This window comes from Sapajus apella, unplaced genomic scaffold (assembly GCF_009761245.1).
Source record: "Sapajus apella isolate SASKATOON/1434 unplaced genomic scaffold, GSC_monkey_1.0 scaffold36, whole genome shotgun sequence".
Classification (NCBI taxonomy): domain Eukaryota; kingdom Metazoa; phylum Chordata; class Mammalia; order Primates; family Cebidae; genus Sapajus; species Sapajus apella.
This window is the reverse complement of record NW_022436976.1, coordinates 15,981,354-16,002,500: the sequence shown is the minus strand read 5'-3', so window position 1 is coordinate 16,002,500 and position 21,147 is coordinate 15,981,354. Positions and strand designations below refer to the sequence as shown.

At 34.3% G+C, this 21,147-nt stretch overlaps 1 protein-coding gene across 9 annotated transcripts in view; it reads left to right on the top strand.

Annotated features, from left to right (window-relative positions):
* The window catches only part of LRRC7 (leucine rich repeat containing 7), a 566,189-nt gene that overhangs the window by 519,068 nt on the left and 25,974 nt on the right, over positions 1-21,147 (top strand). For all 9 annotated transcript variants that reach the window (XM_032297103.1, XM_032297104.1, XM_032297099.1 and 6 more), the window contains one exon: positions 12,945-13,037. In XM_032297103.1, the coding sequence (XP_032152994.1) occupies positions 12,945-13,037 (93 nt within the window). The remainder of the gene's footprint in view (positions 1-12,944; positions 13,038-21,147) is intronic.

Genomic DNA, 21,147 nt, shown 5'->3' with positions numbered 1-21,147 from the left:
AACATCTCTTCTCTTTCTTAACATCCTTCATGAAGCCTGGATTATGCAGTAATCATTCTCAGAATCACAGATAACTTTTAAATTAATCACAGATAATTTTCTCCCTCTCCTGCTTTAATCTAGGTCAAGTGTTCAATTTAAGGTATAATAAATCAGACAAGTGCCTTTAATCAGATAATGATATGGAGTTTTTAATTCTCCAGATACTCTTAAAAGTTAATAAAATTTTAAAATTATGCTTTACCAAAGGCACCTTAGGAGGTTAAAAAATTGTTCATACATATGACTTGCCATAAGTATCATAACCTAGTTCTCTGATTTATTCTTATTAATAGCTACATAGATTTTTCCTCCCAGAATCAGTGCATTTGAAAATCCACTGAAATTAATGCTGTCTGCTTCCACCTACATTGAAAAGTAGGTTTAGTGTTAGCATTCAGTTATTCTGGACACCCTAAACTTAAAAGCTATTTTAATACTATTTCCCAACAAATATGTAAATTATATAAAGTTTGACTAGTAAGAGGATTATTGAGTTTTAAACTTTACACATGTATTGAGTTTAGAACATTATGATTATTTCAGAAAAATGTATTTAGAGTAGCTCTCAAATGTTTTGATTCACAGCTTGATAACATCAAGTGCCTTTCAGACAGAGAGATAAAATTTAAGCATTCAATTGAATGCTTAAACCTGCCTGAACTATAACTCAGAATTGTAGAACCACCTATATGTAAAGGAAAGGACTTAAATATAACATCTTTTGGTGTCCTAGTTTTTTCTGCCTTGCTTTCAGGCTTAAATGGTTTAGGATGTATTGTACATTTCAAAATAGCTAGAAGTGAGGAGTTGGAATGTTCTTAACACAGAGAAATGATAAATGCCTGTGGTGATGGATATCCTAAACACTTGACTTGATCATTACACATTCTGTGCATGTGACAAAATATCACATTCACCCCATAAATATATACAAATATTATTATGTATCAATAAAAAAGACTTTGGAGTGAAAGAAAACCTAAAGAGCATTTAAACAACCAGTTCTGGTCCCCAAACTATGCTACCTGTCATCCCCAGTTATAAATCTTGAGTCAGTTTCTTAAAGCTATTTCCACAATTAGCCAGCTCATATTGGCTCATTGTCGTGTGCTCCTCTTCCCAAGTGCACCTTCAGTGACATAGTTATAGGCTGAAGTTGTGGGAAAAATTATACCAGGAAAATCAGCAAACACTCCGAATCAGGGCACTCCTCCAACCCCAACCAGCTAGTTATCAAATATCTTCCAGCACACCACTGACTACTACCCTGATTTCTTTCATCTCTTTTTTTTTTTTTCCTAACCGCTCCATTTCTTCATTTAGCTTAGTGTTCAAGAAAGAGATACTAGAACTAGGTCTCAGAATTTGGAGTTCTAGTTTCATGTTTATGTTTTTCAGCCATTTGACCTTGGCCAAGTTGTTAACTCTTCCCAAGAGTCTATGTCTCTCCTGATAAAATGAGAACATTGCTACGCACCAACAACATTCAAAAAGAATTTGTGAAAGTTAAATAATACAGTTCTACACACACACACATACACATACACAGAGTAAGCTTGGCACTGAGGGTATAGAAACAGAAAACAGAAGAAATAGAATAGTTTAAGAATTCAAATATTTGAAGAAACTTAATGATTATCATTCCCAACCTCCTACATCTACAGATAGAAAAATAAACCAAAAAACATTCAAAGAGGCTGACAGGGGTTACGTATTTCACTCTCATAATGAAACTGTTGCATGTGTTTTTTACTTCCCTAAATTATATTTCTTTTGAAAATTCAGACCTTTTTAATAAGAATTTGTGGTTGCGTATTTTAAAGGAAGACTTTTATTTCAAATTTAGCAAGGGAAAAAAATGGAGAAAAACATGTAAAACATTTAAAGACTTTATGGAGTTTCACATGAAAATTATAGAGTAGTGATTTAAGTGCAAAGACCAATGAGGTAACATAAAATTTCTAGTGTAGATTTGGGGCATATAAATCAAAGCATTCTGTTTTAATAAGACATTTCTAGTGGTGCTATAAAAGAGCCATAAAGAGAAAATCAAAGTTCAGCTTAAATTATCTAATGACAATGGTAAATTTGGCCAGGTACAATATGGAAAAAACCTAAATCATTCAACATTTTTAAGAGCAAGGAGACAAAATAAACATGGCACAAAGAAAGTCTATTCAGCATAATAAAATACAACAATTTCTGTTAAAGTAAAGCTTGGAAATTTTAGTTAAACAATAGTCACTTATTGAAATACTACAGATTTTAAAAGCCTGATTGCAGTGAATACACATTTTTTGATTCAGGGAAAGGAAATCAGAATGAAAATAGTAAAGAAAAGGATGGCAGTTACCATTATTAAGCACCTGCTATGTGTTTGCACTATATTTCTCACACACAGGTCTGGCATCAGGGGCATTTGACCTGTAGAGTTGCATAAGGTCCTACACTTAAAAGGCCCCTACATTTGGATTAATGCCCTGTTGTCACCATCTTGTAATTTTTAATAATTATTGATCAAGGAGCCCACGTTTCATTTTGCATCAGGTCCAAGTATTTATATAACTGGTCCTGCTTACTTACTGTTTTATTTAATCTTCATAATAATCTTATTTTCTTTTTACAAGTGAAGAAACCAAGGCAGAGAGAAAATAATTTAGGAAAAGCATAATTGGCCAAGCTAGAATTTTAAGTCAGGTTTTTCCAGACCCCAATCCAAGTTCCATGTCCCAATCTTTTTGTAAAATTCACCACATGATCTCAGTGCCCTCTCTGTCAAATGATATTAATTAAAGCTGCCTGAACTCAGAATTATAGAACTGCCATATGGAGTATTCAAGGGAATACACGTGAATACTTCCAATTGCTTTGAAAAGCAAAAGCTACTGAACAAATGGGAACTTTTGTTAACAAAAACATACCTCTCTATACCTTAATGTCACTCAAAGAACTAGTGGATTTTTAACTCCATTAAAATAAGTTCCATGTGGAAATGAACATATACAATAAATGCCAAAACTGACAACATTGAATGAATTAGAATGAGTGTCATATGTTACCTAAGTGGAGTGTTGAACTTTGTTTAGCCATAAAGAAGCACTTAGTAAGCTTTGATATCAGTGATAAAACCATTTAAACTTTCAAACCACTCATCACAATAAAAAAGGGCAAAATAGTCAAGAACTCTAGAAACCTAAACTTCTAGTTTAATGCACTTATTTTCATGTTTATTTTTCAGAAATAATGAGTATCAAGTCTGTACTAAACTCTAGGTTTAAATTAAACAAAATATATGGAGGTTATGTTTCAACTACAAAATGTTACCCAGAATCAATGTATTAATTTCTGTAGACTGTAAATCTGATTTCAAATAATATTTGCAGCAAAAACCATGTGCATGTCACCTAAAGTTCATTATCAGGGTATTTTACTTGAAAAGGAGATTTCAATTCATAAACCATTTAGATTATTGACAAATATAACAAAGGGTAAGAGTCAGAGTTGTATTAAGTAGTGAACTGAATAAAACAGCCAGAAAGTGAAGGTTTGACTCCCATTCTACATAGAAAACTCTTAGTCAGAATATTCATCCTATTAGATCTTTCCTTTGTTTCCCACTGTAACTGAATAAGCTTAAAGATCCCATCCACCTTATCCTCCCCTTCACAATATAGTAATACTTTACATAAATTGTTCCCATCCACAGCTGTAGAATCTGTTCAGCTGCAGAATCTGCTTTACAAAACACGAATGTCTTGCTCTTATCCCCAAATAAACTGATTTTATTAGTCTGCATGTGTCCTGGGCAGTGAGACTTTTGAAAACTCCCCAAGGTGATTCTATTGTGTAGCCAAGGTTGAGAAGCACTGCTTTAGATATTCCATAGCTCAACAATTTATCAGCTGAATAATATATTGACAATATCACTATTTAAAAGCGTATATAAGTTGCCCATAAGCTGCTGGATATTTTTAAAAGAAACTAACATCAGCTTTGTTTTTCCCTTTTGTAAATGTACAAGACAGAGTATATTTAAATAAGTAGATAATATAGATGCCAAAGCAAAAATAAGAAGGAAAAACATCAGCATAATGCTTCAAACCTTTCAAAACCCTTCTATGTATTCACTGATTTAATTTAATTGATAATGCTGTGATATTGGTTGCACAGTTTCCATTTTATAGACTAGAAAACTAAGACTAAGAGACATTAAATGTCTTGCCTGTGGTCGCACAATTTAGAAGCTGCTCTGGGATTAGATCACAGTCTCATGAGTCTACCACATTACTTGCTGCAGCCTGCCACGCTATAGCCAAGCACACAAGTCAAGAGTAAATTCACATTGGAAGAGAAAGGCAATGGAAAAATACACCCTTCACTTCATGTCTGCCCTAGACAACAGGACCTCCCTAACATATCAAAATGGCAGAAGCCCAACCAACCTAACACATCAGCATATCAGGAGCTCCATGGCTGCCTCCTGCCAGTGCCTGCAAATACACATGCGAACTAAAGTTTGTGCCTGAAAGAGAACTTGTAAGCTCACATTAGAATCAGCCTCAGACAGAGAAAAAATGATATACATCCATCATATTTAAGGGAAAAAACTTCTAAAACATACTCACAAAGAGACGCTGTAGTCTATCCTAGAAGACATCATTTTAATACTTAATATTATATGGAATACATAAAACAGTTAGTTGAGAAAAATGATTTCAGACGTTTCTTTATATTAGATGCTCTGGTCAGCTGTCCAAAGAGCACACAAGAGTTCCAGGTTAGGACTTTGCTTATTGTATGCAGGTGAAGAAAATTACATTCTGCTGAGTGATAGAGAAAGAAAAATTTGGAGAGATTTATTTTATTTTAATTAGAAATTTTTTAATTAAAAGAGAATAGTTTAATCAAGGTAGTTGTAAAATAGGTATTAATGTGGTTTTAAGCTACGTTATTTACTCAAATGATTTCAGGGACATCTTATACCTTATCCTGTCCTACTTAAAGAATTGCTATTTGTGAATATTTCTTTATAGAATTTTGTTTTCCAGTCATCAGAATAATGCATCAGCTCTGAATTCATAATTCATAGTTTAACACAAAGAATGTATAACTCAACATCAAAAATTCTATCAATTGACTTTACAAGTTGTCTACAGTCACATTTACTGGTAAAAGGCAGTAAACATTGCAGTAGGAATAAAAAGATTTATTTCAGTATTACACCTAATATATATTACCTGATTGGTTTTCTTAAGTCCAAAATGTAGGAAATGAAATGAACAATCTTAAAAATTTATTTCCAGACTACAAAGGCATTTGAGTTTCTGTTTCCTAGATACATACAGAACCAGCTAATTATTTCTGAAATACCTAGAAAATGCTACATCAGGGGATTTTATTCATCAATCTTGACACCAATACCTCTTTTTTTTTTTTTTTTTTTTTTTGAGGCAGAGGCTTTGTCACCCCAGGCTGGAGTGCAGTGGGGCAAACTCACTGCAGCCTCCGCCTCCTGGATTCAAGCAATTCTCTTGCCTTAGCCACCCAAGTAGCTGGGATTACAGCATGCTCCGCCACACCCTGCTAATTTTGGTATTTTTGGTAGAAATGGAGTTTCACAATGTTGGCAAGGCTGGTCTTGAACTCCTGGGCTCAAGTGATCCACCCACCTCAGCCTGGGATTACAGGCATGAGCCACTGCACCCAGCTGACCAGTATATCTTTTTGAAAGATTTAACTAGGGATTTGCGCTGGACTTGAATCTTTCATTCATGACACAAAAAGATTTGAAAATAGGATTAGTATTTCAAAAAATAACAATTATCCTTGAATATTAACATGTATACATTTTTATAATTACTGTTTCCTTTTTGAGCCTATTTCACAGGCTTTATGAGAAATTTGGAAAATCCAGAGAAGTTTAGTATGACTAAGTAATGCACATAATGTAAGTAAAAATGAAAAATTATAGCTTATTATTGGATAGCTTTATCATAAAACTGCTGTTATATAATAACCCATAAAACCAGGAGCTAAAAGTAGCAGCAACTTTAATTTCAAGTTTAATTTACATACTATGAAGCATTCTCTCTGCTTCTGTCAAGTCCTATAGTCAAATCTCCATCCTTATCTTATTTGACCTCTCAGCCATGTGGTTTGACTTTTTTTCTTGAAACATTTTCTTCACTTGGCTGCCATAATTCTATGGATTTTCCTCTTACTACATCAGCCATTATTTTCTGGTTTATTCGTTGGTTCCTCTTCTGTCCTTGACCTCTAAATGTTGGAGTGATCCACTGCTTAGGACTTGACTCTTCTTGTCTATCCACACTCTCCCCTGGATTCAGTTCTAGGCTGAGTAACTCCAAAATTTGTGTCCCCAGCCTTGGTCTCACTCCTTCACTCCAGATGTCTATATGCAGTTAGCTACTTGACATCTCAACCTGGATGTCTGACGAGTTTGTTAAACTTAACGTGGTTTTAAAAAACCTCTACGTGCTGCTACCTCTACCAAATCTACTTCCCTTCTAGACTTCCCCATTTCAGTTGTTGGCCTATCACCCTTTTGATATGACCCAAGATCCTGATTCCCCTTTCTCACAGCCTGCACTCAATCCACAGCAATTTCGTCAAGATATGTCTTGAACCCATCACTTCTCACCGCCCACACAGCTACCATCTTAGTTGGGCATAACCCACCCCAACTACTTCATATTGCTTTCTCTTCTTCCAGTTTATCTCCCTTTTGTCTATTCTCCACTACTACAGTAATCTTAAAAAAGAAAAAAACATAAATCATATCACATCATTCTTCCTCTTAAAATACTCTAGTGGCTTTCAAAATTTCTGAATAAATTTTAAATCCTTGCTATGGCATAGTGTCCCTACAGATCTGGCCCCACCTACCTCTCCTTCTATTCTTTCCTTAGCTCTGTCATGCTGACCTTGTTTTTTAACAGCTTTATTGATATAACTTATATACAATAAAGTTCACCTGCTTAAAGTGTATAATTTATTATTTTTATTACATTTTTACAGTTGTGTGACTATCACTATAATATGACTTTACAACATTTTCATCATTCAGAAAGAAACTTTGCATCCGTAAGCAGATACTTTCCATACTCCCTCCAGCCCTAGACAACTACCCATCTACCTTCTGTCTCTATATGTTTGCCTATTCTCATTCATTAATATGAATGAGATCATATAACACATGTATTTTTGTTATTTTCTCCTTTCACTTAGTATAAGAAACTGAGTTTAGCATGTATCAGTATTTCATTCTTTGTCATTGCTAAATAATATTCCATTGTATAGATATACCACATTTTGCTTATGCATTTATCAGTTGATGGTTGATGGACATTTGGGTTGTTTCTACTTTTTGGCTATTAAGAATATGCTGCTATGAACATTAATGTACAAATTTGTGTATAGATATATGTTTTCATTTTTCTTGGGTAAATAGAAGTGAAATTGCTGAGTCATATGGTAATTATGTTTAGCATTTTGAGGAACTGCCAAACTCTTTTCTAAAAGTAGTTACAACATATTACATTCTGAGCAGCAATGAATGAGGGTTCCACTTTTTCCATATCCTTACCCATACTTGTTATTGTCTGTCTTTTGTATTGTAACCATCCTTTTCATTAGTATGTCATTGTCATTTTGATTTACATTTCTCTAATGACCAATGATATTGAATATATTTTCATATCCTTTTTGCATGTTTGTATATCTTCTTTGGAGAAATGTCCATAAAAATATTTTGCCTATTTTTTAATTTGGATGTCTTTTTATTACTGAATTGTAAAAGTTATCTATATATTCTGGATATACAACCCTAATCAGATATATCATTTGCAAATATTTTCTCTCATTCTGTGGGGTTTCTTTTCATTTTTTAATGGTCTTCTTTGAAGCACAAAGGTTTTTAGTTTTGTTGAAATCCAACATATCAATCTCTTATATCATCTTTGGTTTCATATCTAAGAATCATTGCCTAATCTAAGGTGACAAACTTTACTCCTTTCGTATTTTAATCAAAGAGTTTTATAATCTAGGTCTTACATTTCAGCCTCTGTTCTACTTTACATAACTTTTGTGTGTGGTGTAAAATATGAGTACAGATTCATTCTTCTGCATGTGAGTATCTTGTCCCAGCACCATTTGTTGAAAGACTGCTTTCTCCCATTGAATTACATTGAACCCTTTGTCAAAATTATCTGACTATAAATGTTAGTATTTATTTCAGACTCTCAATTGTATTAAATTGATCTATATGTCCACCCTATATCATCTTGTTGTTTCGTGACTTCATAAAGACCAGTCCATCTTTAGGGCATTTACAATTGCTATTCCCTTTGCTTGAGATAGTTTTTCATTTTTCTTATTGTTCATTGCTTGATCCTTGACATCATTCACATTTCTACTCAAATGTGACATACTCAGAGAGGCCTTTTTTACCTACTCTATCTAAAATAACTCTTTCCTGAGGCAAGAATAAACTTAAATAAGTATAATAGCCTCTCAATCCCTCTCAGTCATTCTCTACTACCTCTCTTCCTGTTTTCCACAGCTCATCCCACTATCTGAAATTACTTGTTTGTTGTTTATGTCTCTATCTTCCTCATTAGAATGTAAGTTCTATGAGGTCAAAGATGTTTTTATTTGCCTGGCATGTGGTAGGGAATTAATAAATGTTTGTGGAATAAAGTCATAAATCGTGATTTTCGAAACAGTATATTTTCAAAGCTTTAATGATTTCTCAGAGTAGTTTATTTCAAAGTCATTGATAATTGAGGCACTGTGGATAACTGGCATTCCTTCTAAAACTCATCATGTGTTTTAACAAGGAGTCATTATATCCTTTTTACTGAGGTAGGCAGGGAGAATTTTAGCCTTTATTCTTTCTTATTTATTTATTTATTTATTTATTTTACTGAAAGGGCTACCCAGGCTGGAATGCAGTGGCGCAATCATAGCTCACTGCAGCTTCAAACCCCTGGTCACAAGTGATCCTCCCACCTCAGCCTCCTGAGTATCTAGGACTACAGGTGTGCACCACCATGCCGAGCTAATTTTTGTAACTATCCATTTTATCACAAAAGCCTTTCCAAAATAAGACCCAGTATTGTAATTAGAGTAAGATTAACACAGACTGGAAGTATCAAGTAAAGTAAAATTATGGAAGCAGACTCTGAAAGACCACAGATTGCACTACTACTGCATATGTTTTCAGCCAAAATTTTCGTATTTTAAAAACAGCCTCTTAAAAGAAAACTGAGGCTGGTGCCATGACTCATGACTATTATCCCAGCACTTTGGAAGGCCGAGATGGAAGGATCACTTGAGCCCAGGAGTTCAAGACCAGCCTGAGCAATAGCGTGAGACCTCATTTCTACAAAGAAAATTTAAAAATTGGCCGGGCACGGTGGCTCAAGCCTGTAATCCCAGCACTTTGGGAGGCCGAGGCGGGTGGATCACGAGGTCAAGAGATCGAGACCATCCTGGTCAACATGGTGAAACCCCGTCTCTACTAAAAATACAAAACATTAGCTGGGCATGGTGGCGCGTGCCTGTAATCCCAGCTACTCAGGAGGCTGAGGCAGGAGAATTGCCTGAACCCAGGAGGCGGAGGTTGCGGTGAGCCGAGATAGCGCCATTGCACTCCAGCCTGGGTAACAAGAGCGAAACTCCGTCCCAAAAAAAAAAAAGAAAGAAAGAAAAGAAAATTAAAAAATTAACCGAGCATGGTGACACATGCCTGTAGTCCCAGCTACTCCGAAGACTAAGATGGGAGGATCACTTGAACATGGGAGTCAGAGGCTGCAGTGAGCCAAGATCACACCACTGCACTCCAACCTGGGCAACAGCAAGACACTATCTCAAAAAAATAAGCAATAAATAAAAAGAAAATTAAAATACTGGTTCTTATTAAATAGGCTATTTATTAGCTTTCTAGACCTGATCTTTTACTAGAACACCACATTTTCTCTTTGCTGATCCTCTTTAGTTTCAGACTGCTTTTTGGATCTAAAGTATTCTGTCTTCTTTCATTTTATGGCTTCTTTTGGCCTTAGCAGGCAGGCAGAACTCCTTATATGTGAGAGGAATCCTCTCTCTGACATACTTTATGAGACCCCGTAGTCACAACACAACCTATTAGCCATACCTTAGCATGCCCAAGAGCAGTCTAGCTTCAGATCAGAATTTACATTTGTTTTTCACATTTATAAAACTACACTGTCATCTTTATTATTTCTATTATTAAAAAAATATATTGAGGCAGTTCTTCATATACATGGCACATGTGAAATTTGTTTCTCTTAGATATTTAGTGCCTTTCAGATTTACAATAATATAAAATAGATATAGTCACTCCCTTGAAAGAGAACAACTAGAAACTACTCTCAGCAATTTACTTTGTAAATTAAACCTGTTATATTTGTTTCCTTTGAGTTTTATAGTGGCCTGGAGAAAGCCAGAAGTGCATATGCCTTCCACATATTATGTTGTGCAATATGAAATGTTCACCTTAGAAAGACATAACCCCAATTTTAAATAATGTAATTGGAATGCATAGAAACGTGGAAAACACAAAAGAAAAATGTTTTCATCACATTGGTTGCTTTCTTCTCATTTTCTAATTAATAAATAATAATAAAAAGATCGACTAACATATTGAATAAAGCTAAAATATTTCTTCCAGCTACATCAGGCTATTATAAGTTTATATTCATAAACTGTGAGCCATGTAAAAATACAAATTATTATAAACTGTAAATTCTACTACTTATGATAACTAGTTTTAACAAATCTAGCTCAATTGAAGGAAAAGTTGTAATTAAACATCTTTAAAATAAAACATGGGATAATACTTATAGTACTTGCATTTACTCATAATTTAGAAACTACTCATTAATGACTCTACATAAAAATTATATTAGTGCATAGTTTTTCATCCTTGTGTTACAAGTGAACTGTCTAATAGTTAAATATTATATTTACTATTACGAAATATGACAGTGAATTAAGTATAGGATTATTAAACAGACAAACCCAACTGATCCAGGCTGCAATGATAATGTATGCTAATTAAGTCAGAAATAGGACTCACTCTGCCTTGAACTAAGAGATAGGGATTGAAGATACCGTCACAATAAAAATGTAAAGAGTGTTTGGGCATTTAGATTTGCCATAAGCAAACTAATAGGCTAAGCAAGAATGCTGGGAGGAAAAATGGGCTACTTAAGAAAGCAAATGTTTGCAATCACAGTCCAGTAGAATCCAGTAGATGGTTATGTAAACACAAAATATAAGCTAAAGTACACCATCTTATTTTTTTTCTTAACTCTTTATTAATCTTTTGTGTGCTAACCTTTGGTAACACGTGGTTCACCTAATTTCAGTACTTACTCTGTACTTAAAAGTTGCAAAAGAGCTAGGCACAGTGGCTCACAGCTGTGATCCCAGGGCTTTGGTAGGCCTAGGTGGGAGAATCACTTGAGGACAGGAGTTTGAAATCAGCCTGGGCAACACAGCAAGTCTCTTATCTCTACAAAAAGTAACAAACTAAAATTATCCAGGCATGGTGACATACACGTGTAAGTCTCAGCTACTTGGAAGGCTGAGGCAGGAGGATCCTTTGAGCCCAGGAGCTCAAGGCTGCAGTGAGCTGATTGCAACACCGCACTACAGCCTGGGTGACAGAGTACAACCTTGTCTCCAAAATAAATAAATAAATAATAATAAATAATAAAATTATAAAGTGATTTTTCTTTATGTAACTAATGTATACTGTCCCTTGGTACAAAGTCTTTCATTTACTGGGAACATCCTGTCCCACCTTACCTAGAGATCTAACATTTTCCCCACAGCCCACACACATATCTGCTCAGGGTCTCCAGAAATTCTTAGGTTTGTTAGAGTTTCTCTAGGTCATCCCCAGCACTGATGTCATTTCTGCTGCTTTCTTGATCTACACTCTTTTTATTAAATTCTATAATTGCTGCCATTTTTACTACAGGCTTATCTCACGGCAGACCCTCCTCTTAATGCCATCATTTCCCCATATTACTATAAAACAAAAGGCTTTCATGTTTAATGGACTTTTTTTTGATGATTTGGGGTATTGCAGAGGTAATATAACACAGAACATTAGAATGTTTGCCTTCACAGTCCTAAACGTTTAATGGCCATTCTCTTTTCCCAGCAATGTCTCCACATTGTTAACCTCTTTCACTAGACACTACCACACTGTTCTCCTCTTCCTTCTAAAGTGCCTAACTTCTACTCCAGGAGCTGCTACTAGACTAGAAACTCTTCACTGAGCATTTCATTCTTCCCTTTTTTCACACTTACATAAGCTGTGGCTACTTTCTCAAATTAAAATATCTAATATTTTTAAACAAAGAATGATCTAACAAGCAGATGAATTATTCTACTCTACTACAAAGTGGGCACAATCCATTTAAATAACCATATATTCTCTCACTCTACATTTTAAAATTTTGTTTCACTTACTCAGACAGTCCGTTCTAATCAATCTGAATGTATTTATGGTCAATAGCTAAAATAATGCACAGTATTTTAAGTGTTTATAAGACTTTTAATTTTTAAAAATGGCTAGTCAAAATTTAGTCCTGTACATGGTAACAAATGAGTACTTGCTAATATTGTCTTGCCTGGGTAATTTCAAGCTAGTTTCCATCATAACTGATGCATATAGAAACATTAAACATTTTGTCAAAGTTGATACTCTTTTTTTGTATCAAGTCAACATAGGCTAACCCTAAGAACTCAGGTGAATTGTGAATCTTTTCTACTGAAATACAGTTATTTGAAAATATTTAGCTTTGATAGCTATTTACTTACTTTTTTATATCTTTTTTACATAGTTTTGTGTGAGAATAGAAAAGAATCCTGGCCTTGGATTTAGTATCAGTGGTGGAATCAGTGGACAAGGAAATCCATTCAAACCTTCTGACAAGGTAAGAAAAGAATACCTTGTTGACAATTTTAATTAAAAAAATACTGTCTCTACAGTAACAAAGGTTAGAAAAAAATTCAAGTGTTTTTACTGTGTTTTCATGAGCTAGCTAACTCTGAAGCCAATTAGAAACTTTTTCAGCACAGGGATAAAAGAATTTACTAGTGCGCTTGACAAATACTAAGAATAAGACACAAATGGTATCTAAACATTCTATTTAAAAGACAAAACTTTTTTGTATTTTTGTGGAGACGCTTTGTGTTTTGTTTTTGTTTCCGGCTTCACAGTTGTATATATTTGTAAATAAAGGAATACAGGCAGTTTCTAACACTTTGTTTCCAAAAGTTAACTTGTAAGTCACTTATTTATTACTTAGGAAATTGTTTTCTCACAGTAGCAGAATGATTATATAGTAATTCAATGCAAAGGCAAGCTGACTGCCATCACTTAGATTCATCAAGCATGTAAGGAATTTTGCTAATAGAACTGTAGAATTGAGAAACCACAGAAAACAAATTTTCTATGAGAAAATCAAGTAGCATTAGCAGAAGAATTAGGTCCTCCTCTCATTCTTACTCCTGCTTGTCAAACTATGGAATTAAAGCACCCCAACCTAATCTCAACCATTTCCTGGACATTCAAGATGTTGCCTGTGCTCACATGTGACCTGCCTGACTCCAACATGGACCATTTGATTTTTTACTTTTTAAATATTTACCTGGAGCTATAAAACCTGCCCTGCTACCATCAGTGTTTAATAGTCTCAGCTTTTAATCAATTAGTAATTATTAAATGATAATTGAAGCTATCTACTTTTGAGCTCATCAAATTGCATTAAGTGACTGCATAAAACTTTAGAATGATAAAGAAAGGCAAAAATTATTCAACCTGAGGAAGCTAAAAAAAGGAAAGACAAAAATTAAATATGAATAAAACCTTCACAGGCCCTGTACCTACCTTTGAGTCACAACCTGGTCCACACCCTGTCAACTCATCACAATTATAAAAACCCATAGATTAATTTCTGATTATGAGACCTATTTCTGAAAAACCTGGGATGCCGTTACTCTGGAGCTTTCTGTAGTCTGAAACAGAGCCTTTAATACCATATTCTCCTCCGCTTCTTCCCAGTGATCTTGTTTCTTATGCTTTTCCTACCCTTCTTCTTTTCCTTTACGGAGAAGGTCAGGAGAAGAGGTTGTTTGCAATATTCCTATTATATACATTAGCAAGGAAGAGACCAGAGGAAAATCTCCAGTGACCATGGATGGAAGCTCCTTTGGTCAACAGGCTGGAGCAGCTACTCATATAAAAGGAGTGTATATGAGGCAGTCTTATAATTAGGGGAATGCCAATTAGAAACATCTGTTTATAAGTAACTACTATATTTACATTTTGAAATGATGTTGAGGATACCATTGATTTATTATAATTAAAATTTTCATGGCTTTGCCAAACCAACTGTTTACTTAATTTTAATAAATTATTAATACATCTTAAAAAGCATAAAAGTTCAAAATTATCAGAAACATATGATGGAGTTTTTGAAAACCTCAAATCATTATGTCTTATCTTGCCTCCTCTTTTTGTCTCTCATTTTATATCTCTTTCATAAATTATTTCAATGAAAAGTTAATAACCTTATGATTCTTAGGATAATTGAAATTCAAGCCACATTTTTCTGTTATTTCTCACCAGCATATAATCTTTTCACTATATATTTGGAAGGTACGGGGTAAAAAAATTTTTAATTAAGGATGAATAGGTTGTTAGTCAAGATTCAGAATGCTGTTGCATTTCTGCTGTTTTCAACTGAAAGAGACTAGATCTGAGGCTTTCAAATCATTGCCTGCAATTCTTCCACTATGATGAATATGAACACTTTATAGCTATTCATTTAATTTCTCATATGTAACATTTTGATGACTCTAGTGAGACTGAACTATGCCTGTGATCTTGTAATTTGCTCTTTCGGTTAAATGTAACAGATACAGCACTTGAATTGTATAATGTGTCCATTGAAAGATTTCCCGTCAAAAGTACTTTTCTTTGGCTGATTACACTCTAAAATCATTGGTAATCTGAAAAGTCAGTCTCTATTATTATAAAATTGGTGGGAGCAACTAGGAGTTCCAAATCTACAGAAGAATCTCAATACTGCCTTTCATTTATTGACCAATTTTGGTGGCATGCCAAACATATGTGGACACTGGTTAACTGTTCAGAGGATCTAAAGACATTGACTCTGACAATTTACACAAGAATTTAGTCCACTCACAAGGAAAGGGATTGATCTATTGAAAATTCAATTTTTTTTTTTAGCCCTAGTGCCCTATTCTTAACGTGTTACATAAAACACTTGCTGAACACAGTGTCTGAAACTACCCAAAAATATTAAACAGTAAGAAAATGAAAATGTAGAAAAACAGATTGGTTTTTCATGAAATGGCTGATTTACAGATGGAAGTAAGAGGAACCAAGTTAAACAGATGATTAAATTCAACAAATACTGCCTGAGTTTGAGGCAGACTTATAAGGAATCTAGTCATGCAAAAGTTTAAACTTTAATATGATACATACTCTCTTCAAATAAATAAGTCATTGATTAGGAATATTCCCAGAAATGCACTATATTATTTTACTTTCTGTTCATGGATGTTTGAATGTTTTGCTGCTCAAAATTCTAAGTATCCAAGAACATCTGAATGTCTTAAAGGTACTGAGGAATTTCTGTACCAAAGTAATTAATACATTTGTTTCATTCTCTTCATTATTGTTGACGGAAATTAGTTTCAGGGAAATGTCAAGAATCAATGTGAGACAGCATCCAAAATGATTACAATCAGATAGGGAAAGACTGAAAAAGCTTAGAGTTGCAACTGAGGCAAAAGTGAACTATATTATTTTGTCTGGCAGCTGTTCTGATCTAAGTTCTGGGGTAGTGTGAGATTGTTGCAGAAAAACACTTAGGGCAGCCCAAAAGTTAACATGGAGGAATCAGGCTTAAGCCAAATATGAGGGAATATTTTTACCAGACTTTGAGCATTTAGAACACTCTCTTTTAGCAAACTTAACTTCCCCTTCAAGATCCAAGGTGGTCTTGATCAAATATTGTCTCCTCCAGTTAAAAGGATTGAGCACAATTAGCCTTGCAGTTGATATTGTCAGAACGTTTAGTGGTTAAAAATACCAGTTCACTTACCATAGAACTCATTATTTCAGTGTTTACTATAAAGCAGAAACTGCTTTTCCATACTTGGAAAGAGAAAGCAGTAGAACACTGGGTGGAAATGGCGCTGTGTAATAGTTGCCTTTGTCCTCTCAGTGAAGTGAATGAAAGCCATGATTTAGTTTATTACAATAAAGAAACATTGCTCTCAAGTTGTCAAGATGCTGCAGAGATATGAAAGATTTCAAGCCAACAAATCTGATAATAAACCAGTAAAAATAATGGCCTTTTATTGAGTATATACAACATGATGGGCACTGTATTAGGTTCTTTATATATATGAATTTATGTGATCTTCAATAACAATTTCTGTTAGTTGAGTAGTAGTATTATTTCCCATTTTACTAAAGTCCAGAGGGGTTAATTAACTTGCCCAAGATCATTTAGCTGATCTGTGGCAGACAAGATTTGAAACCAAATTGAGCTGACTCCAAATGCTTTTCATGATAAGTATTATAATACATGCCTCCATCTGCAAATGTCACTTAGCAGAAGAGCCACATGACAAATTTATACCCTGGAGAGTTGAGACTAATATGATATTCTAATACTGAGAGTATTACAGAGCCCTCTAATTAGTCATAGTCTAGATATTTGCTTCAACAAGTCCTTAGGAGTCAGCATGTATTCTCTATTGAATCTAAATAATTAGGAGCATACTGTACAGAGAACATTGCTAAGCAATTATATATCTGTGGACTAAGGTGTCATTACAGTGGTGATCCTGCCAATGGAACAAGCTACAATATTCTTTGCTTGTATGTAAGCACCCATAAAATAATAATTTCTGATTACAAAATTTAAGGAATTTACCAGTATAATTTCCACAGGATGTTGTTAGGAAAAGGAAACTGCATTAATAGATGACTGATAGCATGCTGTTGTAATCTTTCATAAGGCAACCCAGGACTCTGCAAACAAGATAATTTTTAATGATGCATTCACAAAACTCATCATTCAGGGATTCATATTCTTCCTTGCTCCATCTGAGAGAAGAAAGACTAAGCTCCAGGATCTTAGACATTAGAGAAGACTCATAGCCCCTTTCTCTATATGGTGTAAAGGTGTTGTGCTGAACAATCCTGTAAACAACTATCTAGTCATGGTATCAAAATGAAATCTGTTTTATGGATTCAGCCCATCCTCAAAGGACCTGACAGCAGCAAATATACATACTGGGGCACTGGGGCAGATAATCAGTTATTTTCCACATCCACCATTGTGTGGAAAATTGTCATAAGTGCCTAAGCTCAGTAGATGCCAGAGAGCTCACCCATATTTCCACCAAGTTGGACCATCTAAATGTAGCCACAGAAATGACAGAAAAAAACAAATTCATGGCTTTTTTTAAATGCCTTAATTTGCCTGTGGTACAGGTAAAATTCCAAGCCATGGAAAGAATATTAGGAGCATAGAAAATGTAAACTATAATCACCAATAAACTCTAAATAAATGTCCTAGAATTTTAGAATAAATTACTATAAATTATTTATGTTACATTTAAATTTTCCTCCAGATACCCAAACATCCTGCAACTAGACTTAAGCCCTCTTCTTTTCACTCCATCTTTTTGGTGTGGATATGGATATTATATAAAATAAAAGTTTTTACATGATTAAGAAAAGAAGGACCCTTAGACATGTAGAATCGAAGCTTTTATTTAATACTTTTACCCAAGGATAACGATACTCAGATGCATGCGTGGCAACGACAAGTTCAAAAATGCACAAGAAAACTGTTCCAGTTTTGCTCAACCTCATGACATTGGGTGATTCATAAACAAAAGCTTGCTTAATATATGCTTTTAACTTATAAAAAAGGTACATACCATATGCCTATTTCCTGTCAGGTATTCTCCATGGATATATAAAACAAGAATAGCAAACACATTTGTCTAAAACTCCTCATAGCACAAGATGTATATTTACTACATAAATATTAAACTACTTTTAGCACATTTCCTTAACTTTGTGCAGCTACTAGACAAATATGATTTATTGTGTATGTTTCTAAATTTATTTTATAAGTAATATAATTTATATATGTGTCCCATCCTTAATTCTGCTTCAAGTGATTATGTAAGGCAAAGTAATTTGGAAAAATTTATGCATTATGTGAAAATAAAATTCAGGAGCAAGGGATAGAGATCAAATTGTTTTGTACTTCAGACTAAATTTAGGAAGGAGCTGAAACATTTTATTTTATATATAAAATGATTTTTAAAAATAAATTTCAAGCACAAATTATTTTATAAACATACCTGATTACTTCAGACACATCTTAGTCATACTGCAGTTTGAATGCCAGTAGGTTGTTTGAGGACATTAAAAGTGAGATGAGTTCTTTCTTTAATAAAAAATAAATTTTCACCTTTCAGTTCATTGTCTTAATGTTAGAGTAAAATATCCCAGATCTTTTCAGAAACACTGGTAGAAATGTAGTCTTCATGATCTCCTACTAATAGTATTCCTACAGGCATGACCACTAATATGAAGCTTTTTTAAAAAGGCATGGTAGTGTGCTTTAGCCAGTTGAAAGGAGAAACTTTATTATACTAGAAAGGAGAAATGAATTTCAGCTTATGAAAGCAAATAAATATCACTGATTCTTCAGGAAACTTTCACTGGGGCATAAATGTAAAAAAAAATAAGGTGATTAAAAAGTATTGTAAAGCTAATGAACAATTAAATAAATGTATATGTGTCTACTTTGGAAACTTAAACATTTTTCAATCAAAATATTAAAGCACTTAAAATTAGCTTATCAATAAGATCTTACACAATCAATAAGAAGAATAATCAATAAATCCAGAGTTAAAGAGTAAGTAATAATAGTTTAAGATTACTGAATAAGGAACCAAAGTACACATAGATGCATTTTTTTTTCTTTTTTTGAGATGGAGTCTCACTCTTGTTGCCCAGGCTGGAGTGCAGTGGTACGATCTCCGCTAGGTGCATCCTCTGCCTCCTAGGTTCAAGCAATTCTCCTGCCTCAGCCTCTCGAGTAGCTGGGACTACAGGCGCCCACCACCACACCCAGCTAATTTTTGTATTTTTAATAGAGACGGGGTTTCACCATGTTGGCCAGGCTGGTCTCGAAGTCCTGACCTCAGGTGATCCGCCTGCCTCGGCCTCCCAAAGTGCTGGGATTACAAACGTGAGCCACCATGCCTAGCCTATGCATTTATTTAATTGTTCATTAGCTTTACAATATAAATAGTATGTTATACATAGTCTAAGTATCTGATTCTAAGTACAATGAAACAGAAAACTGCTTCCTATATTTAAAATCTTGTTGAATAAACCCATCGCTATGCACAAAGCACATTTCCATTAAAAGGGGCTATCATTTAACCTGTGAGGACATTCATTAATAGAAGATAAGCAACCTCTTCTAGTGTGGGACTAAACATTAAAATGATTAAAGAAAAGTCATATTTATTTATTTGTCTTTTTTTGTTTATTGAGATACACTGAGTTCTGTTTGTTGAAAGAGAAAAAAAATTAGATGTTTCATTTATCCTCCCTGTGAACAAGCGTTTCTACATTGACTCAGAATGACCAACTTAATGGAGTACCTAGACTTGGGAGCGTTTGCTTATTTCTACACTGAAAAAAGACCCATGATATGTTTGGGTTTTGTATGACTTCCACTAGCTGGAGTAGCCTCAGCTGAGGTGGCATTAGCTGAGGTGGCTTCAATTCCCTGAGGTGTTCATCTCTGGGCCATAAAGTGAGAATGGCGGAAAAGACAAAGAGAGAATCAAGAATGACTTTTACTTCTAAATCTTTTGCTAGTTCTGCTGAATGTGAACTGCTCCGCCTTCGTTCATCAGCCATAGGCAGTCTCGATGCTTTTACTGTGTGTGGCGTAATTATCCTCCTTGCAGCACACCCTCAGTCTCAGATGTGTACAACTACACTGTCCTTTTTCTTTAACCTACACCTTTCTAAAAATGCATAGGTAATGAATAAAAATATCAGCACTCTAAAATTGTAAGTAATCATATAAATATAGAGAATAAACGTGATTTCCCACCTCTGTCATTCTACTGCACACCACCTATGCACAGCTTTGGCCTAAGAGCTACTCTTTTAGTCAACATATCAGGAATTCACAACTGTAGTGTCTTCTGGAACTTGTCCCCAGCCTTTTTGACTTCTTGAGCCACCTCTGAGAAATACTTCTAGCATGTTCTGACCATACAATGATGTGTTAGCCATTAAATAAAACCATATTAAACATATGAGAATCAGTTGACTAAATATAGCTTATAACAAAACAATTTTTCACTTCAAAAACCGCATTTTAGCAGAATGGTTAAAGGAAGTTTCACTGAATTCTTCACTTTTCAATTCAGGATTTCAAAATAGTGCAGATAGTGTCAAAAAATTGTGCAACCAAAGGGACTTTGAGGGAGTCTGCAGGGGAATGATCATCAGAAACCTGATTATCAATATTATGTTAAGAATAACTGAAAAGAAGAATGCACAGCCTCCTACAGTTCCCACTCCTGTTTTTAATGATTTCTACTATTTTATGCTATTTGTGAAGCCGAGAGGAAAAGCCATTAGGGACTCAGACAGAATCAGTAAACTGTACAAAGCTTAGCAATTCAAATATTTACCACAAGTTGGGGTCTCAAATACAGGCTTTAAGGGATTCATAAAATAAATGGTAAATATTTCATTTATTTTTTTCTGAGTCTAGAAATCCATAAGGATTATAAGTGAATTAATGATTATTGACTTTTAAGAAAACATATGATAAGGAAGTAACAAAAATTCTTTTTTAAGCTCAAGAATTTCATCAAGAAATAAACAGGTTGCAAATGCACTTTCAGTCACAATAGACAGACATCCCAGAGATGTTTAATTGTTAA